Source organism: Heterodontus francisci, chromosome 29, assembly GCF_036365525.1.
Source record: "Heterodontus francisci isolate sHetFra1 chromosome 29, sHetFra1.hap1, whole genome shotgun sequence".
Taxonomy (NCBI): Eukaryota; Metazoa; Chordata; class Chondrichthyes; order Heterodontiformes; family Heterodontidae; genus Heterodontus; species Heterodontus francisci.
In genome coordinates, this window is record NC_090399.1 from 29,849,681 (window position 1) to 29,865,436 (window position 15,756).

General features: G+C 46.4%; 1 protein-coding gene across 3 annotated transcripts in view; it reads right to left on the reverse strand.

Moving 5' to 3' along the window:
* Positions 1-2,591: 2,591 nt before the first annotated feature.
* Positions 2,592-15,756, reverse strand: part of LOC137346228 (discoidin domain-containing receptor 2-like) — a 161,164-nt gene continuing 147,999 nt past the window's right edge. For all 3 annotated transcript variants that reach the window (XM_068009660.1, XM_068009661.1, XM_068009659.1), the window contains 2 exons: positions 15,000-15,149; positions 2,592-7,808 (listed from right to left, as the gene is read on the reverse strand). In XM_068009660.1, the coding sequence (XP_067865761.1) occupies positions 7,668-7,808; positions 15,000-15,149 (291 nt within the window). In that variant the 3' untranslated portion in view covers positions 2,592-7,667. The remainder of the gene's footprint in view (positions 7,809-14,999; positions 15,150-15,756) is intronic.

Genomic DNA, 15,756 nt, shown 5'->3' on the forward strand with positions numbered 1-15,756 from the left:
CATCCCCGTAACCATTCCCGTGAATCTTTTCAGCAGTCTGTCCAATGCTTTCACATCTTTCCTAAAGTGCGGTGCCCAGAATTACATGCAATACTTTCTAGTATAAAGTATAATAAAAAGCCACGTTTCCTTTGCATATTACTGTGAGTCTTACAATAGTTCACATATCAAAGGAACAAGTAATAGTACGGAAGGTTGAACAGGGGAGTGGGTCTCCCACTTCATTGCAAGCTTTGAGCACAAAGGCCAATACTTGGCATTATTGAGAGGGGATAATGCGAACTCTGGGCAGTGGTACAAGACGGGTGATATTGAATTGATATACTCAACACGCTACAGGTTTGCCTTCAATAACATACATTTTAAATGTAATTAATTGGCTGTGAAGGGCTTTCAGTTTTGTATAGGTGAGTGTTAGTGCAATTTTCCTTATTTTCTAGAATCACATAGCATAAAAGGAGGCCATTTGGCCCATCATACTTGTGTCAGCCTTTTGAGGGAGCTATCCATATAGTCCCACTGCCTTGCCCTTTCCCCATAATCCTGCAACTTTCTCCCCTTTGAGTATTTATCCCGTTCCCTTCAGAAAGTTATAACTGAATCTGCTTCCACCACTCTTTCAGGCAGCACATTCCAGATCATAACAACTCACTGTGTGTAAACACAAAACTCTCCTCATCTCCCCTTTGGTTCTTTCACCAATTATCTGAAATCGGTGTCCTTTTGAGCCTCCTGCCACTGAAATCAGTTTCTCTTTATTTTTCTCTGAAAACCCTTCATCATTTTGAACACAAACATATGAATTAGGAGAAGTAGGCCATTCGGCACCTCTAGCCTGCTCTGCCATTCAATAAAATCATGGTTGATCTGTTTGTGTTTCGAATTCCACACTCCCATCTACCCCCGATAACCCGAGAGTCCCTTGCCTAACAAGAATCTGTCCACCTCTGCCTTAAAAATATTCAATGATCCTGCCTCACTACCTTCCGAGGCAGAGCGTTCCAAAGTCACACAACCCTCTGAGAGAAAACATTTCTCCTCAGTTCTGCCCCAAAAGGGTGACCCCTAATTTTAAAACAGTGCCCCCTAGTTCTGGACTCATCCACCATCCTTTCCACATCCACCTCGTCAAGACCATTCAGGATCTTATATACTTCAATCAAGTCTCCCTCACTCTTCTAAACTCCCGTGAAAACAAGCCCAGTCTGTCCAACCTTTCCTCATAAGACAACCCACTCATTCCAGGTATCAATCTAGTAAACCTCCTCTGAACCGCCTCCAACGCATTCACATCCTTCCTTAAATAAGGACACCAAAACTGCACACAGTATTCGAGATGTGGTCTCACCAATGGCCTGTATAACTGAAGCATAACATCCTTACTTTTATTTTCAATTCCTCTTCTAATGAAGGATAGCATTCCATTAGCCTTCTTTATTACTTGCTGTACCTTTTGTGACTCATGCACTAGAACACCTAGATCCCTCTGCACCTCGGAATTCTGCAGTCATTCTCCATTTAAGTAATACTCTGCTTTTTTATTCTTACTGCCAAAGTGAGCAACTGCACATTTTCCCACAAGTCTCCCTTTAACCTTTTCTGCTTTAAGACCATCTACCCCAGCTTCTCCAGTCTCTCCACGTAACTAAAGTTCCTCATCCCTTGTACCATTTTTGATTGCGGAGATTAAATTATTATTGGAACGAATTGTATACACCCAGGAGTAGATTTTAAATTATTTCTATATTTCTCATAAATGAGCACAGTTGTGTTTTTATCTGAGTAATGTGGTAGCTGTCGATGTGTTTTGAACATTTGTCTATTAATGGTACCACATCATCCTGGCTCTGAATGGCCGAACTGTGTGACTCTTTATTCAATATGTGAACAGTTTATCATCAGATTTGAATTTTGATGTGCATCTGTTTTGTCGCAATGCAAAATAATGCAAAGCGACAAGCAATAACATCTATAAAAAAAAGTCTGTTGCTCCTATCAGAAGGGTCTTGGGGTGGGGCATCACCCCTCAAAAGATTGGCACTCCACCTTAGACAAAGATTTGGGCTATCCATCTGTTGTTCTATTACACCTATCAGCAATTTCAAATTGACTTGGGGGATCAGGTCACTCCTTCGAGTGCATTCAAAAAAGTACTGCTTACCCTGCCCTTACGTGACGAAGGTCTGTGCATTTGCATAGCTTGGGCCGACTGGCCAGTTTCTGTTCCGTGTAATTCTATGTGACATCATGGTTCTCCGATTCTAGTGCCTCAGGATAAAGTCCAGCTACCTGGCCCGACGGGACCCCACGACACGTGTCGGGTTGGGGTTGGGTCGGGCCGGGGCCGGGTCAGACACACACAGTATAACATTGTGCTCTGCTGGGAAGTTGAGTTTAGTAAGTGTCAAAAGGCAGCAAGTCCAACAATGGAGCATCCTCTCAGTTACACCGCTGAGATGTTTGAGCTCAAGTCTCTGGAGTGGGAGTTGAACTCGCAACTCTCTGACTTAGAAGCAAGAATGTGATGCACCGAGCCAGGGCTGACACCTAAGAAAGAATGGTTAATAATACAATCTCCAATTTATTTTTTTCAACATTCAAAGGAGACTTTATTACAAACGTCTAGAAAAATGCAAGCATGAATAGGACCTACAGGGAAGCTCCAAAGTGATTTCATATATATTACTGTAAAAATCTCTTTGTAAAATATGTACACATCCTCAACAGAATCCAGGACAGTTTGAATCCAGCGTAAGACAAAAGGATTGTGGGGGGGGGGAGGGAGGGGAAACATTTTCTCCATCAACATCTCACAATAACCAACATTTGTTAAACATCTACACTACACAAAATATTTACTCACCATCAATAACTTTTAACATCTGGATTACCAGCTACTCTTCACATGATTTAAGAACACTTCCACCATCTTCCTAGCTTCCGGGTCTAATGTCCAATGTTTAGTTTGATCAGTAGTTGAGTTCGTAGACAGCTCAATACAACTTGTCAGAACTGTGAGAAGTATTGAGGGTCTAAAACTTATAGAAACGATAATTTGTTTTATAAACAGGGCCAAGTCTAAAGTACTACATCTATAGGAGAATGGTGGTGAAGGAATCAGTATTCACAAAGCAGCACCAGTCCTGCCAAGAACAGGGTATTAGGTATCTCCCAACCAGTACTTTGTACCAGTACACCCAATGGTTTCCAGCAGAGTAATTTTAACCAAGGGCCGGAACTCCCATTTCATACCCTGCCCCATTTTATTTTCCACTGAGGCCGATGCAAAGGAAAATCTGTAAAATAGGCAAACATAGGAGCAGGAGGAGGCCATTCAGCCCCCGGAGTCTGTTCCGCCATTCAGAGGGATCATGGCTGATCTGTACCTTGACTCCAGTCACTTTCCTTGGCTCCATTTGCCTAAATACCCTTGGCTAGCAAGAATCTCGCGATGGCGGATTTGAAATGATTTACTGAGTTAGCATCTACTGCTTTTTGAGGGCAAGAATCTCACACTTCCTTGGATGGCTGCACTCTGATTTGAAGTTTATGTTCCCCCGTCCTAGACCAACCCACCACTGGAAAAACGTTTTCTTAATCTACCTGATTAATTCCTTTCAAAATCCTAAAAACCGCAATCAAATCGCCCCTTAACTTTCTATACCCCAGGGCATATGGTTTATGCATCTTGGAGTGGGGATGGGGGTTTCCTGTTAGGTTAACATTGCTCCCTGTCAGGTACCTGGAGCTGCCTGAAGCTAATGTACTTGTGAAATATTATCTGAATTGAGAATTTGGGATGAGGGAAACGCTCAAAAATAATTGTGAATCATCTTCGATTCCACACATTGACAATGGTTGCTTGCTTTTCCACGCCAAAGGACGGCTTGAAGCCGGCAGGCATGGCAGTGAATTGCTCTTGGAGCCAGCACAGACACGATGGGCCGAATGGCCTCTTTTAAAAAAATTCATTCAAGGGATGAGGATGCTGCTGGCGAGGCAACCTTTTATTACCCATCCCTAATTGCCCTAGAGAGGGTGGTGGTGACAACTGAGTGGCTTGTTAGACCAGTTCGGAGGGAGGTTAAGAGTCAACCACATTGCTGCTTTGGATTTGTTGTCGCATGTAGGCCAGACCAGGTAAGGTTGGCAGATATCCGTCCCGAAAGGACATGAGTGAGCCAGACGGGTTTTTACGACAATTTGGTTGTTTTATGGTCACCATTACTGATACTAGCTTTTTATTCCAGATTTATTTAAATTAACTGAATCCAGATTCACAAACTGCTATCATGGGATTTGAGCTCACATCTCCCAAATTATTAATCCAGGCCTCTGCAGTACTAACTCAGTAACATAACCATTACACTATTATATCCCAAAACTGCACTGCGAGCATCCATGGGCCTTACAGCACATGCTAAATTGATAGGATGCACATCCTCCCTAAAGAAAGCATGAATAGTAATATCTGCCTCTCTTAGTATGTTGGGTATAGTGATGCAGATTTCTAGTTTGCCTTTAGTTTTCACCTCCTGTCTGGTATCAACTTTGAAAGTTATTCTCCTCAGAATCCCAGCATCACCATTACTGACAGCAAGAACAACAGGAGACATCTCATTCAAGCTAGTATATATAAACATCTTCTCCTGCTAGAATAAGTCAAAGATCATTTGTAGGTCTAGCCCATCTACAAGGCACAAGTCAGGATTGTGATGGAATACTCTCCACTTTCCTGGATGGGTGCAGCTCCAACAATACTCCAGAAGCTCGACACCATCCAGGACAACGCAGTCCGTTTGATTGGCACTCTATCCACCACATTACAAATTCACTCCCTTCACTACTGATGCACAGTGGCAGCAGTGTGTACATCTATAAGATGTACTGCAACAACAAACCAAGGCTCCTTCCACAGTACTTTCCAAACCTGCGACCTCTACCACCTAGAAGGACAAGGGCAGCAAATGCATGAGAACACCACCACCGGCAAGTTCCCCTCCAAGTCACACACCATCCTGACTTGGAATGAGATTGGCGTTCCTTCACTGTCGCTGGGTCAATATCCTGGAACTCCCTTCCTAACAGCACTGTGGGTGTACCTACACCACACGAAGTGCAGCGGTTCAAGGAGGCAGCTCACCGCCGCCTTCTCAAGGGCAATTAGGGATGGGCAATAAATGCTGGCCTGGCCAGTGACGCCCACATCCCAGTAATTAATTTTGAAAAAGCCCACACTGAAGCAGAAAGCTTTTGCAGAAGCCTGCAAAATACTGCTGAAATAAATGGGCTGACGTCTGCATTAATATGAGCATACCCCAATGTTATTTTCAGCCCAGAGGTTGTAATTAATAGGAATAGGGGAAGCTAGATGGGCACACGAGGGAGAAAGGAATAGAAGGATATGCTGATAGGGTGAGATGAAGAGCGGTGGAGGAGGCTTGTGTGGAGCAGAAAACACCAGCATGGACAAGTTGGGCCGAATGGCCTATTTCAGTGCTGTTGACCCGAAGTAAGTCCTTGTAACTCTGAATGGTAAATCATGTAGGAAAGTAGCAGGAACGTTGAGGTGCTCTGTCCACGTAGAAAACAATGAGAAATGCAACCGGGAACCCAAAGTACAAGTCAGAAAATTGCATTTCAGTGACTGCAATGGGATGAATGGCATTTTTAACCTACATAGTCAGGCAGGAAACCCATAGGATCGGTGGAACCTCTGTGGTGTACCCTGCTGGATATCACTCTCCGTTGCCTTCAATGGAGACTAAAATGGAGTGGGTTATCAAACCAGCGTTGCACCCAATCCCATGGGTTCCTAAACCCCGTCTAATTAAATCCTCTGCCCAATTGGAGAAGTAGCCTGCGAAATTGATGATGGCGGCTGTCTCAGACTGACGTGGTGATGTCAGGCTTAGGGAAGCAGTGGGAAAAAGGCAAGGGTTCATAGGGATAACTCAAGCCAGTAAAGCACCGGAATAATCAAAGCAATGCTGCAATTCACAACTTAAAGTCTGTGGTTGTCTTTATATGTAGTAGTCAGATGTTTAATCAGTAGTTAGTTTCCACCTATTCATTCGTCAGATGCCTTCAACATTGGAATCAACCCGCTCAGTAGTTTGGGTAGCTCTCATCGATATTGTTAGGGCTCCTCCTATTGAAGGCAATCTCTCAGTAACGGCTAAGTCTATAACAGTCTATCAGCCTTCCAGTTCATGAACCAATTATTATGCAGTCTACTGGCTATTTGGGTGTGACAGTTTACCACAAGGCTCCTCGTCCAAATTCACACCCGTGCCTTCTGCGCCCAAAGCAAGAGCTACGTACGCTAAGAAAATAAATCACCAATCCAATTTACCGTTCAGTTTGTGCACAACAAGTTAAACCATTTGTAAAACAGGTGTCGGATGTTCTACCAGTTACTATTGAGTGGTCATTTGGAAAGTTTGTCAACTGATTAGTAACAACCGTCTCTTAATGCTATTAGTAAGTCCCATCGCAATCTGATGATTGAAGAATCATTGATTAAAGAATCACACATTGTTTTAACAGCAAACCCCCAGGGTCGTGAACCCGTCCTCATCATGGGGCGGTGGTCAAGTCATTTTACAGTAGTCCAACGTTGGCCCAGATAGGGAAACCAATGCTGCAGGAATTCCATAACCCTTCAAGAATTCATTCTGTACTTCCTGGTGGTCTCCGTAGAAAATACCTGTACTTCAGTAGTTACGTTTCTAGTTAAACTGGGCTCGCAAAGCAGATAATTCCTTGACGGAGTCAGACCTACAATCCAATTATTTTTCCACTTGTGATTGTAGTAAACATATAACAGTGATGTTCTCTCTCTCATTCTGATTCACGCACACATATATTCTAGATCTCCCATCCATTGACTTTGAATGGTTGACCCGTCTGTCCCATTCTCCCTTGCTTCCTCTGTCCACTAACATATACACACACACGCACACATTCTCTCTCCATGCCATGTATCCGTATTTTCTCTTTCTCCGACGGTCATTTGTATTCTTAGTAGTCAAAAACAAAACCCCCATTCTATATCACAGTAGTACAATGTGTCCAGGGCTTGAGAGCGGTGAGATAACAGTGTAAAATGTCCCACCAATGACTGTGCCTAATCTGTGTGAAACTGAGATGAAATGTGTTACGAGCTGCGAGAGAGATGTCGAGGAACCTTCTCGCCCGTCCGAAAGTTTCAAATTCCAGTGTTTTGCAAGAAGAAGGGATCGCTATTCTCGATCATTCCTCAGCAGGCATTTCTGCTACTTTCCCAGGCTTTAGCTGGGGAAAATTATCTCCCAAGCTCAAATTCTAAGAGTATTGATGTGCCGGGGGACAGCAGATCTGAGGCAGTAATCGTAGGCAAGTGTATCAGCAGTCCTGCAATCTAGATAAGTTGGCTTCAACTCTGGATAGCAACATGAATCATTATGATGCTAAGTGCACAAGACTGGGTTTGACTCAAGTTCCATTCAGCTGTCCACTCCAGAGCTAAAGAAAAGTGACCAGCAAACACCAGAGACCCCACCCCCAGCCCCCAAAAGAAAATTCCGGCAGCGCTGTTGGCCCCCAAAAGACCCCCTTTTCCGTGATCAGCTTTTCATCGTGGTCGTCGCAGAGATTATGTCTTCCAGTATGCATTGGAAGTCCCTTTACACCATATTCATAGCGTCCTCTGTTAGGAACTGGTGGATCTGCTGAAATGTTGGTCGATCTTTCGAATCCCGGCACCAGCAGCGGACCATGACGTCGTAAAGGGCTTGCGGACAAATGACCGGGCGGGGAAGGTACACCTGTGGGAACATACGTCAGAGTATGAGAGCAGTTAACCCAATTCAGAAAACAGGGAATTGAGGGATATGGGGATAGGGTGGGAAAGTGGAATTGATATAAATGTTCAGCCATGATCTTAATGAATGGTGAAGCAGACTTGAGGGGCCGAATGGCCCACCCCTGCATCTATTTCTTATGTTCTTAGGACATCTGAATGGTCAAAACGTCTTCTGCAAGAGGAAGGGAAAGATGTCAGGCCATGTAGACTGATTGACATTTTCCTACTCACAGGGGCATCCCCAATGGGGAAAGATTGTGTCTCCACCACTGAAGTGCCTCCCGTTCACATCCCCCCCACCACCCGCCTCCATTGACTATCTAGACCCAGGGTCGAGTTCTCAACACTCCCTGGGCCTTTGCATGGGAGTGTGGGGAGAGGCAGAGTCTTGGGCGGGGGGGGGGGGGGCGCGGGGTGTGGCGGGGCCTCCAACAAAGTGGCTTCAACTGAATAAAATGTATTTTTCAACATATTTCTTTCCTGCGGCTGGGGCAATGTGTACAAACTAAGACGTCGTGCACAGTTTTCCCCAAGCAGCAACCTCTCCCGCAATGATTAAATCTTCCAGGCCGCAGAGCTGAGCACTGGATCTTGGGGCCTAACACGCTAAGCACACAGAAGAACATTTTGGGGTTCACCTTGTTCTTATATGAGTTTCGGCATTAATGATTTCAGTGACCCTTTCAAACTGAGGTTTATATCATCTTGTTCGGTAAAGGTATGAAACGATATACAACCAAGGTGGGTAAATGGACTTCAGATATAGATCAGTCATAATCTAATTTCTCCAGAGAAGTGAAGGATGAGCGGGTGACATGGTAGATTTAAGATTACGAAGGGATTCAATAGGGTAGACATAAAGATGTCCCGGGTTTGTGGGGGAGATCAAAACCAGAGGTCACAACTATAAGATCTTTTCTTTTTTCTTTTGGGCCTCCTTATCTCGAGAGACAATGGATACGCGCCTGGAGGTGGTCAGTGGTTTGTGAAGCAGCGCCTGGAGTGGCTATAAAGGCCAATTCTGGAGTGACAGGCTCTTCCACAGGTGCTGCAGAGAAATTTGTTTGTTGGGGCTGTTGCACAGTAGGCTCTCCCCTTGCGCCTCTGTCTTTTTTCCTGCCAACTACTAAGTCTCTTCGACTCGCCACAATTTAGCCCTGTCTTTATGGCTGCCCGCCAGCTCTGGCGAATGCTGGCAACTGACTCCCACGACTTGTGATCAATGTCACACGATTTCATGTCGCGTTTGCAGACGTCTTTATAACGGAGACATGGACGGCCGGTGGGTCTGATACCAGTGGCGAGCTCGCTGTACAATGTGTCTTTGGGGATCCTGCCATCTTCCATGCGGCTCACATGGCCAAGCCATCTCAAGCGCCGCTGACTCAGTAGTGTGTATAAGCTGGGGGTGTTGGCCGCTTCAAGGACTTCTGTGTTGGAGATATAGTCCTGCCACCTGATGCCAAGTATTCTCCGAAGGCAGCGAAGATGGAATGAATTGAGACGTCGCTCTTGGCTGGCATACGTTGTCCAGGCCTCGCTGCCGTAGAGCAAGGTACTGAGGACACAGGCCTGATATACTCGGACTTTTGTGTTCCGTGTCAGTGCGCCATTTTCCCACACTCTCTTGGCCAGTCTGGACATAGCAGTGGAAGCCTTACCCATGCGCTTGTTGATTTCTGCATCTAGAGACAGGTTACTGGTGATAGTTGAGCCTAGGTAGGTGAACTCTTGAACCACTTCCAGAGCGTGGTCGCCAATATTGATGGATGGAGCATTTCTGACATCCTGCCCCATGATGTTCGTTTTCTTGACGCTGATGGTTAGGCCAACTTCATTGCAGGCAGACGCAAACCTGTCGATGAGACTCTGCAGGCATTCTTCAGTGTGAGATGTTAAAGCAGCATCGTCAGCAAAGAGGAGTTCTCTGATGAGGACTTTCCGTACTTTGGACTTCGCTCTTAGACGGGCAAGGTTGAACAACCTGCCCCCTGATCTTGTGTGGAGGAAAATTCCTTCTTCAGAGGATTTGAACGCATGTGAAAGCAGCAGGGAGAAGAAAATCCCAAAAAGTGTGGGTGCGAGAACACAGCCCTGTTTCACACCACTCAGGATAGGAAAGGGCTCTGATGAGGAGCCACCATGTTGAATTGTGCCTTTCATATTGTCATGGAATGAGGTGATGATACTTAGTAGCTTTGGTGGACATCCGATCTTTTCTAGTAGTCTGAAGAGATCACGTCTGCTGACGAGGTCAAAGGCTTTGGTGAGATCAATGAAAGCAATGTAGAGGGGCATCTGTTGTTCACGGCATTTCTCCTGTATCTGACGAAGGGAGAACAGCATGTCAATAGTCGATCTCTCTGCACGAAAGCCACACTGTGCCTCAGGGTAGACGCGCTCGGCCAGCTTCTGGAGCCTGTTCAGAGCGACTCGAGCAAAGACTTTCCCCACTATGCTGAGCAGGGAGATTCCACGGTAGTTGTTGCAGTCACCGCGGTCACCTTTGTTTTTATAGAGGGTGATGATGTTGGCATCGCGCATGTCCTGGGGTACTGCTCCCTCGTCCCAGCACAGGCATAGCAGTTCATGTAGTGCTGAGAGTATAGCAGGCTTGGCACTCTTGATTATTTCAGGGGTAATGCTGTCCTTCCCAGGGGCTTTTCCGCTGGCTAGGGAATCAATGGCATCACTGAGTTCCGATTTGGTTGGCTGTATGTCCAGCTCATCCATGACTGGTAGAGGCTGGGCTGCATTGAGGGCAGTCTCAGTGACAGCATTCTCCCTGGAGTACAGTTCTAGGTAGTGCTCAACCCAGCGGTCCATCTGTTTGCGTTGGTCAGTGATTATGTCCCCCGATTTAGATTTGAGGGGGGTGATCTTCTTGATGGTTGGCCCAAGAGCTCTCTTCATGCCATCATACATTCCTCTGATGTTTCCGGTGTCTGAGGCCAGCTGAATATGACTGCATAGGTGTTGCCAGTAGTCGTTTGCGCAACGCCTAGCCGTTCTTTGTGCAGTACTTCTGGCTGCTTTAAGTGCTGCGGATGTTAAATCGCTGGGGGCTTTCTTGTAGTTCAAAAGTGCAATGCGCTTAGCGGCTATGACAGGTTCCAGCTCTTCATTATGAGATTGAAACCAGTCTGCATTTCTCTTCGCACTTTTGCCGTAGGTGGTCAAAGCTGACTCATAGATGGCGTCTCTGATGTGGGCCCACTTGGTCTCAGCATCCCCTGTGGGAGTGTTTTGAAGGGCTGTTACAAGTGAATTTAGAAATTTTTGTAAGCTGTGGGTGAAAAATTCTGCTCGTGTTGATGCGCGGGTGGCCCTTCTGCTTGGAATGATGCAACTTCTTTGGTCTGAGTCTAACCTTGCTGCACACCAGGGAGTGGTCGGTGTCGCAGTCCGCACTGTGGAAGCTGCGTGTGATTTGAACACTGTTTAAGGCGGCTCGCCTTGTGACAATGAGGTCTAGCTGGTGCCAACGACGTGATCTTGGGTGCCTCCATGAAACCTGGTGACAGGGTTTAGTGTGAAAGAACGAGTTGGTGATGCAGAGGTTATGATAGGTACACAACTCAAGCAGTCTCTGCCCGTTCTCATTCATCCTTCCAACGCCATAGCGCCCAAGGCAGGAGGGCCATGAGTCATGGTCGGCCCCAACCCTGGCATTAAAGTCCCCCAGCAGGAATAGGTGTTCGGTGTTGGGGATGCTGCTAATGATGTTATGGAGTTGTTCATAGAACTGGTCTTTAGCTTCAGGTGCGGAACAGAGTGTTGGAGCATAGATGCTGAGTAGGTGTACTGGACCAGAGGTGGTGAGCAGTCGGATGGACAGTATGCGTTCCGAGCCATTTGAGGGAGGCTCTATCATGCTGAGCAAGGAGTTTCTGATGGCGAAGCCCACTCCATGCTGTCTTGGTTCTTCAGGATCCCTGCCCTGCCAGAAGAAGGTGTAGTCTTGCTCTGCTAGAGAGCCACTCGCGGGGAGGCGAGTCTCCTGAAGTGCTGCAATGTCCACATTGAGTCTACTGAGCTCGTTGTTAATGATGGCGGTCTTCCGAGAATCGTTGGTTTGTGTAAGGTCTTCCGACAGGCCAGGACACATAGTTCTGACGTTCCAGCTTGCAAAGCGAAGGGCTGGTACCTTCTTTCCTTTTTTCATGTTGTTTGGTGCGGTGTATCAGTCCACCTTTCGGGCAATGACCCTGAGCTCCAAGCACCCATTGAAGCAGGCAGACTGTGGCGGGACAGAACCTTATTGACCGGGGGCTGCCCGGTTTGAGGCGGGCGGTAGCTGTCCAGTGAGGTGCAATGACCTCTCCCACCGACAAAGGCAACCCGTGGCGCCCAGTTTCTACGCCAATTTATCTGGACTTATAACCCGTAACTGCTGCCTTCCGTGTTGTTTCAGTCGCTGTGAGGCAACTATGGAGTGACCTCTCCATGGCGCATGCCTGGGCAAATTTATGGAGGTTGAGAGTTGCCCAGTCGTCAAAACCCCCCTCTCGGCCTTTCTGGTGGGGTCCAAAGGAGTGCAGGACACGACGTTTGGCACCAGTATGGCTGCAGGAACTGCCGGAAACATGCCAAAGGTGGCACATGACCGCCTACGGGGTTCCGCTCCGGATTTTCTGTTAGGGTTTACTCCCTTAGCCTTGGTCTCTCCCGAGACGCCCACAAGGCAATGGGGTTGTTGGGGCCCCTACACAGGTGTAGGATGGTGCCGGTGGGAGGAGGGGATGCAAGGGGGAGGGGTAGAGGGAGGGGGTGGGGGGGGGGTGCAGGGGAAGGGGGTGCGGGGTGAAGATGGTGCGAGGGGGGGGCGGGCTGGGACGGGGTTGTGAGGGGGTGAGCTATAAGATAGTCACTAATAAATCCAATTGGGAATTCAGGAGAAACCTCTTCACCCAGAGAGTGGGGAGAATGTGGAACTTGCTACCACTTGGAGTAGTTGAGTTGAATAGCATAAATGCACTTTAAGGGGAAGATAGATAAGGACATGAGGGAGAAAGGAATAGAAAGATATAGAATGACAGAATCGTAGAACCGTCACAGCAGAGGAAGCCACATGGCCTGTCGAACCCATGCTGCCTCTCTGCAGGGGCAATTTAGCTCGGCCCACTCCCCAGCCCTTTCCCTGTAGCCCTGAAATTTATTTTCCCCTTTCAGGTGCTTGTCCAGTTCCCTTTTGAAAGCTATGATTGAACCTGTAGGCCTGAGGCCTGCAGCCACTCCTTTTTGTACTTCTTTATGTTTTTGTGTATTTTACTTCTGCCTCGCTTTTGCTTTGCTTCTGACTTTTTAAAAAAAAACCTGTAGTGAATTTTTAAAAGTTAATTTGTAGACATTGATTTAAAACTAAGTGTGATTGTACTGATTAAGTCAAGTAATTAATCAATTATGTAATCAATGGCAATTAATAGTATTATTGTCTAAACTTGTTTTTCCCAAGAACGCTTTCCTTTTGTTTTCATGCTGGTCAGGCGCTGTTTTGTCTCAACTACTGTTTTTCTCTTCTTGAAAATAATGGTTCTCTCCCATTGTTGAAACAGCAGTCAGTTCTTAGAGTATTCGATGACCCTTGAGCTAAAAGCTAGGACAATGGATAACCTTGCACATGGGGTGGTCCACAATGGTTTGGAGTCAGTGGATGGAGTTTAATTGATGGACAATATAACTTCATTGGTGGCAGTGAGAGACACCATCAAAGGATGGGTCAACAGCCTGAATGGCCTCGCAGTCCCTTTGAGAAGAATTTGATAAGGAATCATGGTTGTCGGACCTTAGTTTTGAGAAAATCTGGATGGAAACTTCAGAAAGCTGGAATGGAGCCAGAAATTAGACTTAAGGTGGGCACAGCATCCAACATTCGGGGCTGCAGCTGGAATGGACTAATCAAACACTGAAGACTATGGATGAAGGGATGTCAATGGAATGACTGACCGGAGAGACCACCCCCGTGCGAGGTTCTCCGGAGACTTGGTAATGTATGTACCGAGGGGGAACGGTACCATTTTAGGGAGCTGTCTTGAACAGACTAATTTGGTGTTATTGCAGTTGTGCTTTAAGATTTTTTTTTTGTTTTTCTATACTCTTTTCCATACTTTCTTTATAATAAAGTTATCTTTCTTTTTACCACTAATAATTGTTTCATAATTACTCAATAAAATTACTGTTTTAACACACAGAGTGATACAGCACTGAAACAGGCCCTTCGGCCCACCGAGTCTGTGCCGACCAACAACCACCCATTTATACTAATTCTACATTAATCCCATATTCCCTACCACATCCCCACCACCTACCTACACTAGGGGCAATTTACAATAGCCAATTTAACTATCAACCTGTAAGTCTTTGGCTGTGGGAGGAAACCAGAGCACTTGGCAGAAACCCACGCAGTCACAGGGAGAACTTGCAAACACTGCACAGGCAGCACCCAGAGCTGAACCCAGGTTGCTGGAGCTGTGAGGCTGCAGTGCTAACCACTGCGTCACTGTGCCGCCCTGATTGTTATTTGATGACATTATTTGGTATTGAGTCACTCATTCCTGTTACGTCTAAAGTACAGCTCCGAACCTAAGTGAGAGGCCGCAGGAGACTCTCACACCCTACAAATCTGCCTCCACCACCCTCTGAGGCAGTGTTTTCCAAATCCCGACCACTCGCTGCATAAAAAAGTTTTTCCTCATGTCACCTCTGGTTCTTTTGCCATTCACCTTAAATCGGTGTCCCCTGGTTCTCGACCCTTCCGCCAATGGGAGCAGTTTCTCTCTATATACTCTGTCCAGACACCTCATGATTTCTAACCCCTCTATCAAATCTCCTCTACGGAGAACAACCCCAGCTTCTCCAAGCTTTCCACGTCAATGAAGTGCCTCAGCCCTGGAACCATTCTCGTAAACCTTCTCTGCACCCTCTCTAAACCTTTCTAAAATAGAGTGTCCAGAATTTCTGATCGGGAGAGATGGAGGAGGGTGATGTGGAGCATAAAACACTGAGAGTGGACCAGTTGGGTCAAATGGGCTCAATCTGGACTGTAAGAGTCTAAGTAATCACAGAACAGGTTCGTGGGGCTGAATGGCCTACTCCTGTTCCTATGTTTCTGTCCCGAACCTGTGTGTTGCTTGGCCCCTTTCCTCAGTGTTACCTGCTTGCCCTGTTCTCGGAAGAATTCACCAGCGTTCTCAATGACCAGCTCATCCGTTAGATGATAATAGGGCTGTTCCTTGCACAGCATCAGGATCTCCCATAATGTGACACCAAACGCCCAGACGTCGCTGCCGGTGGTGAACTTTCCCTGCAAGGGGTAGGGGACACAAGTAGAAAATGAGCATTCCCCCCTCCATTGACAGCATCGCGCTTCATCTACAAAGATGGCAGCTTGAGATGTTCGTTCGGGTTCTGCTGGGTGCGATCTGCGGCGCGCGATTCAGAGCAACAATTTCATCGGGTCGGATCCCATCGGAAAAATTAGTGGCCACGTTCCTGAGGGAACATGCCAATTGGCCAACAAGCTCGCAGGGTGGAGGGTTAAGACGCGAGCTGTAGATCTCCAGAACTTACTGGGTGTTTTACACTTCTCTGCCCTTTGCTTCATACAAACGGCAGCTTGTCCTCAACCTCCCCGTTATTTTTAAAAACGTGCAGGATTTGTGCATTAATCGCCTGTCAAACTCATCCCAGAAAGTTACATCTGGTAATTAAAAGCTTAAGCAGTCTTTTAACAATGTGATTATTGTTAATGCCAATCAGCCTCTCTGGCCCAGAAAGGGAACAATTTAAACTGTCCAATATCATTTCCATTGTTAGAGATTTAACTGGTGTCACATTTTTCATTTTAATCTTTTTTTTCCCCCGACTTTACCTTTCTGTCCCTTTTCTCGCCCTCTCAATCCAATCTTCTT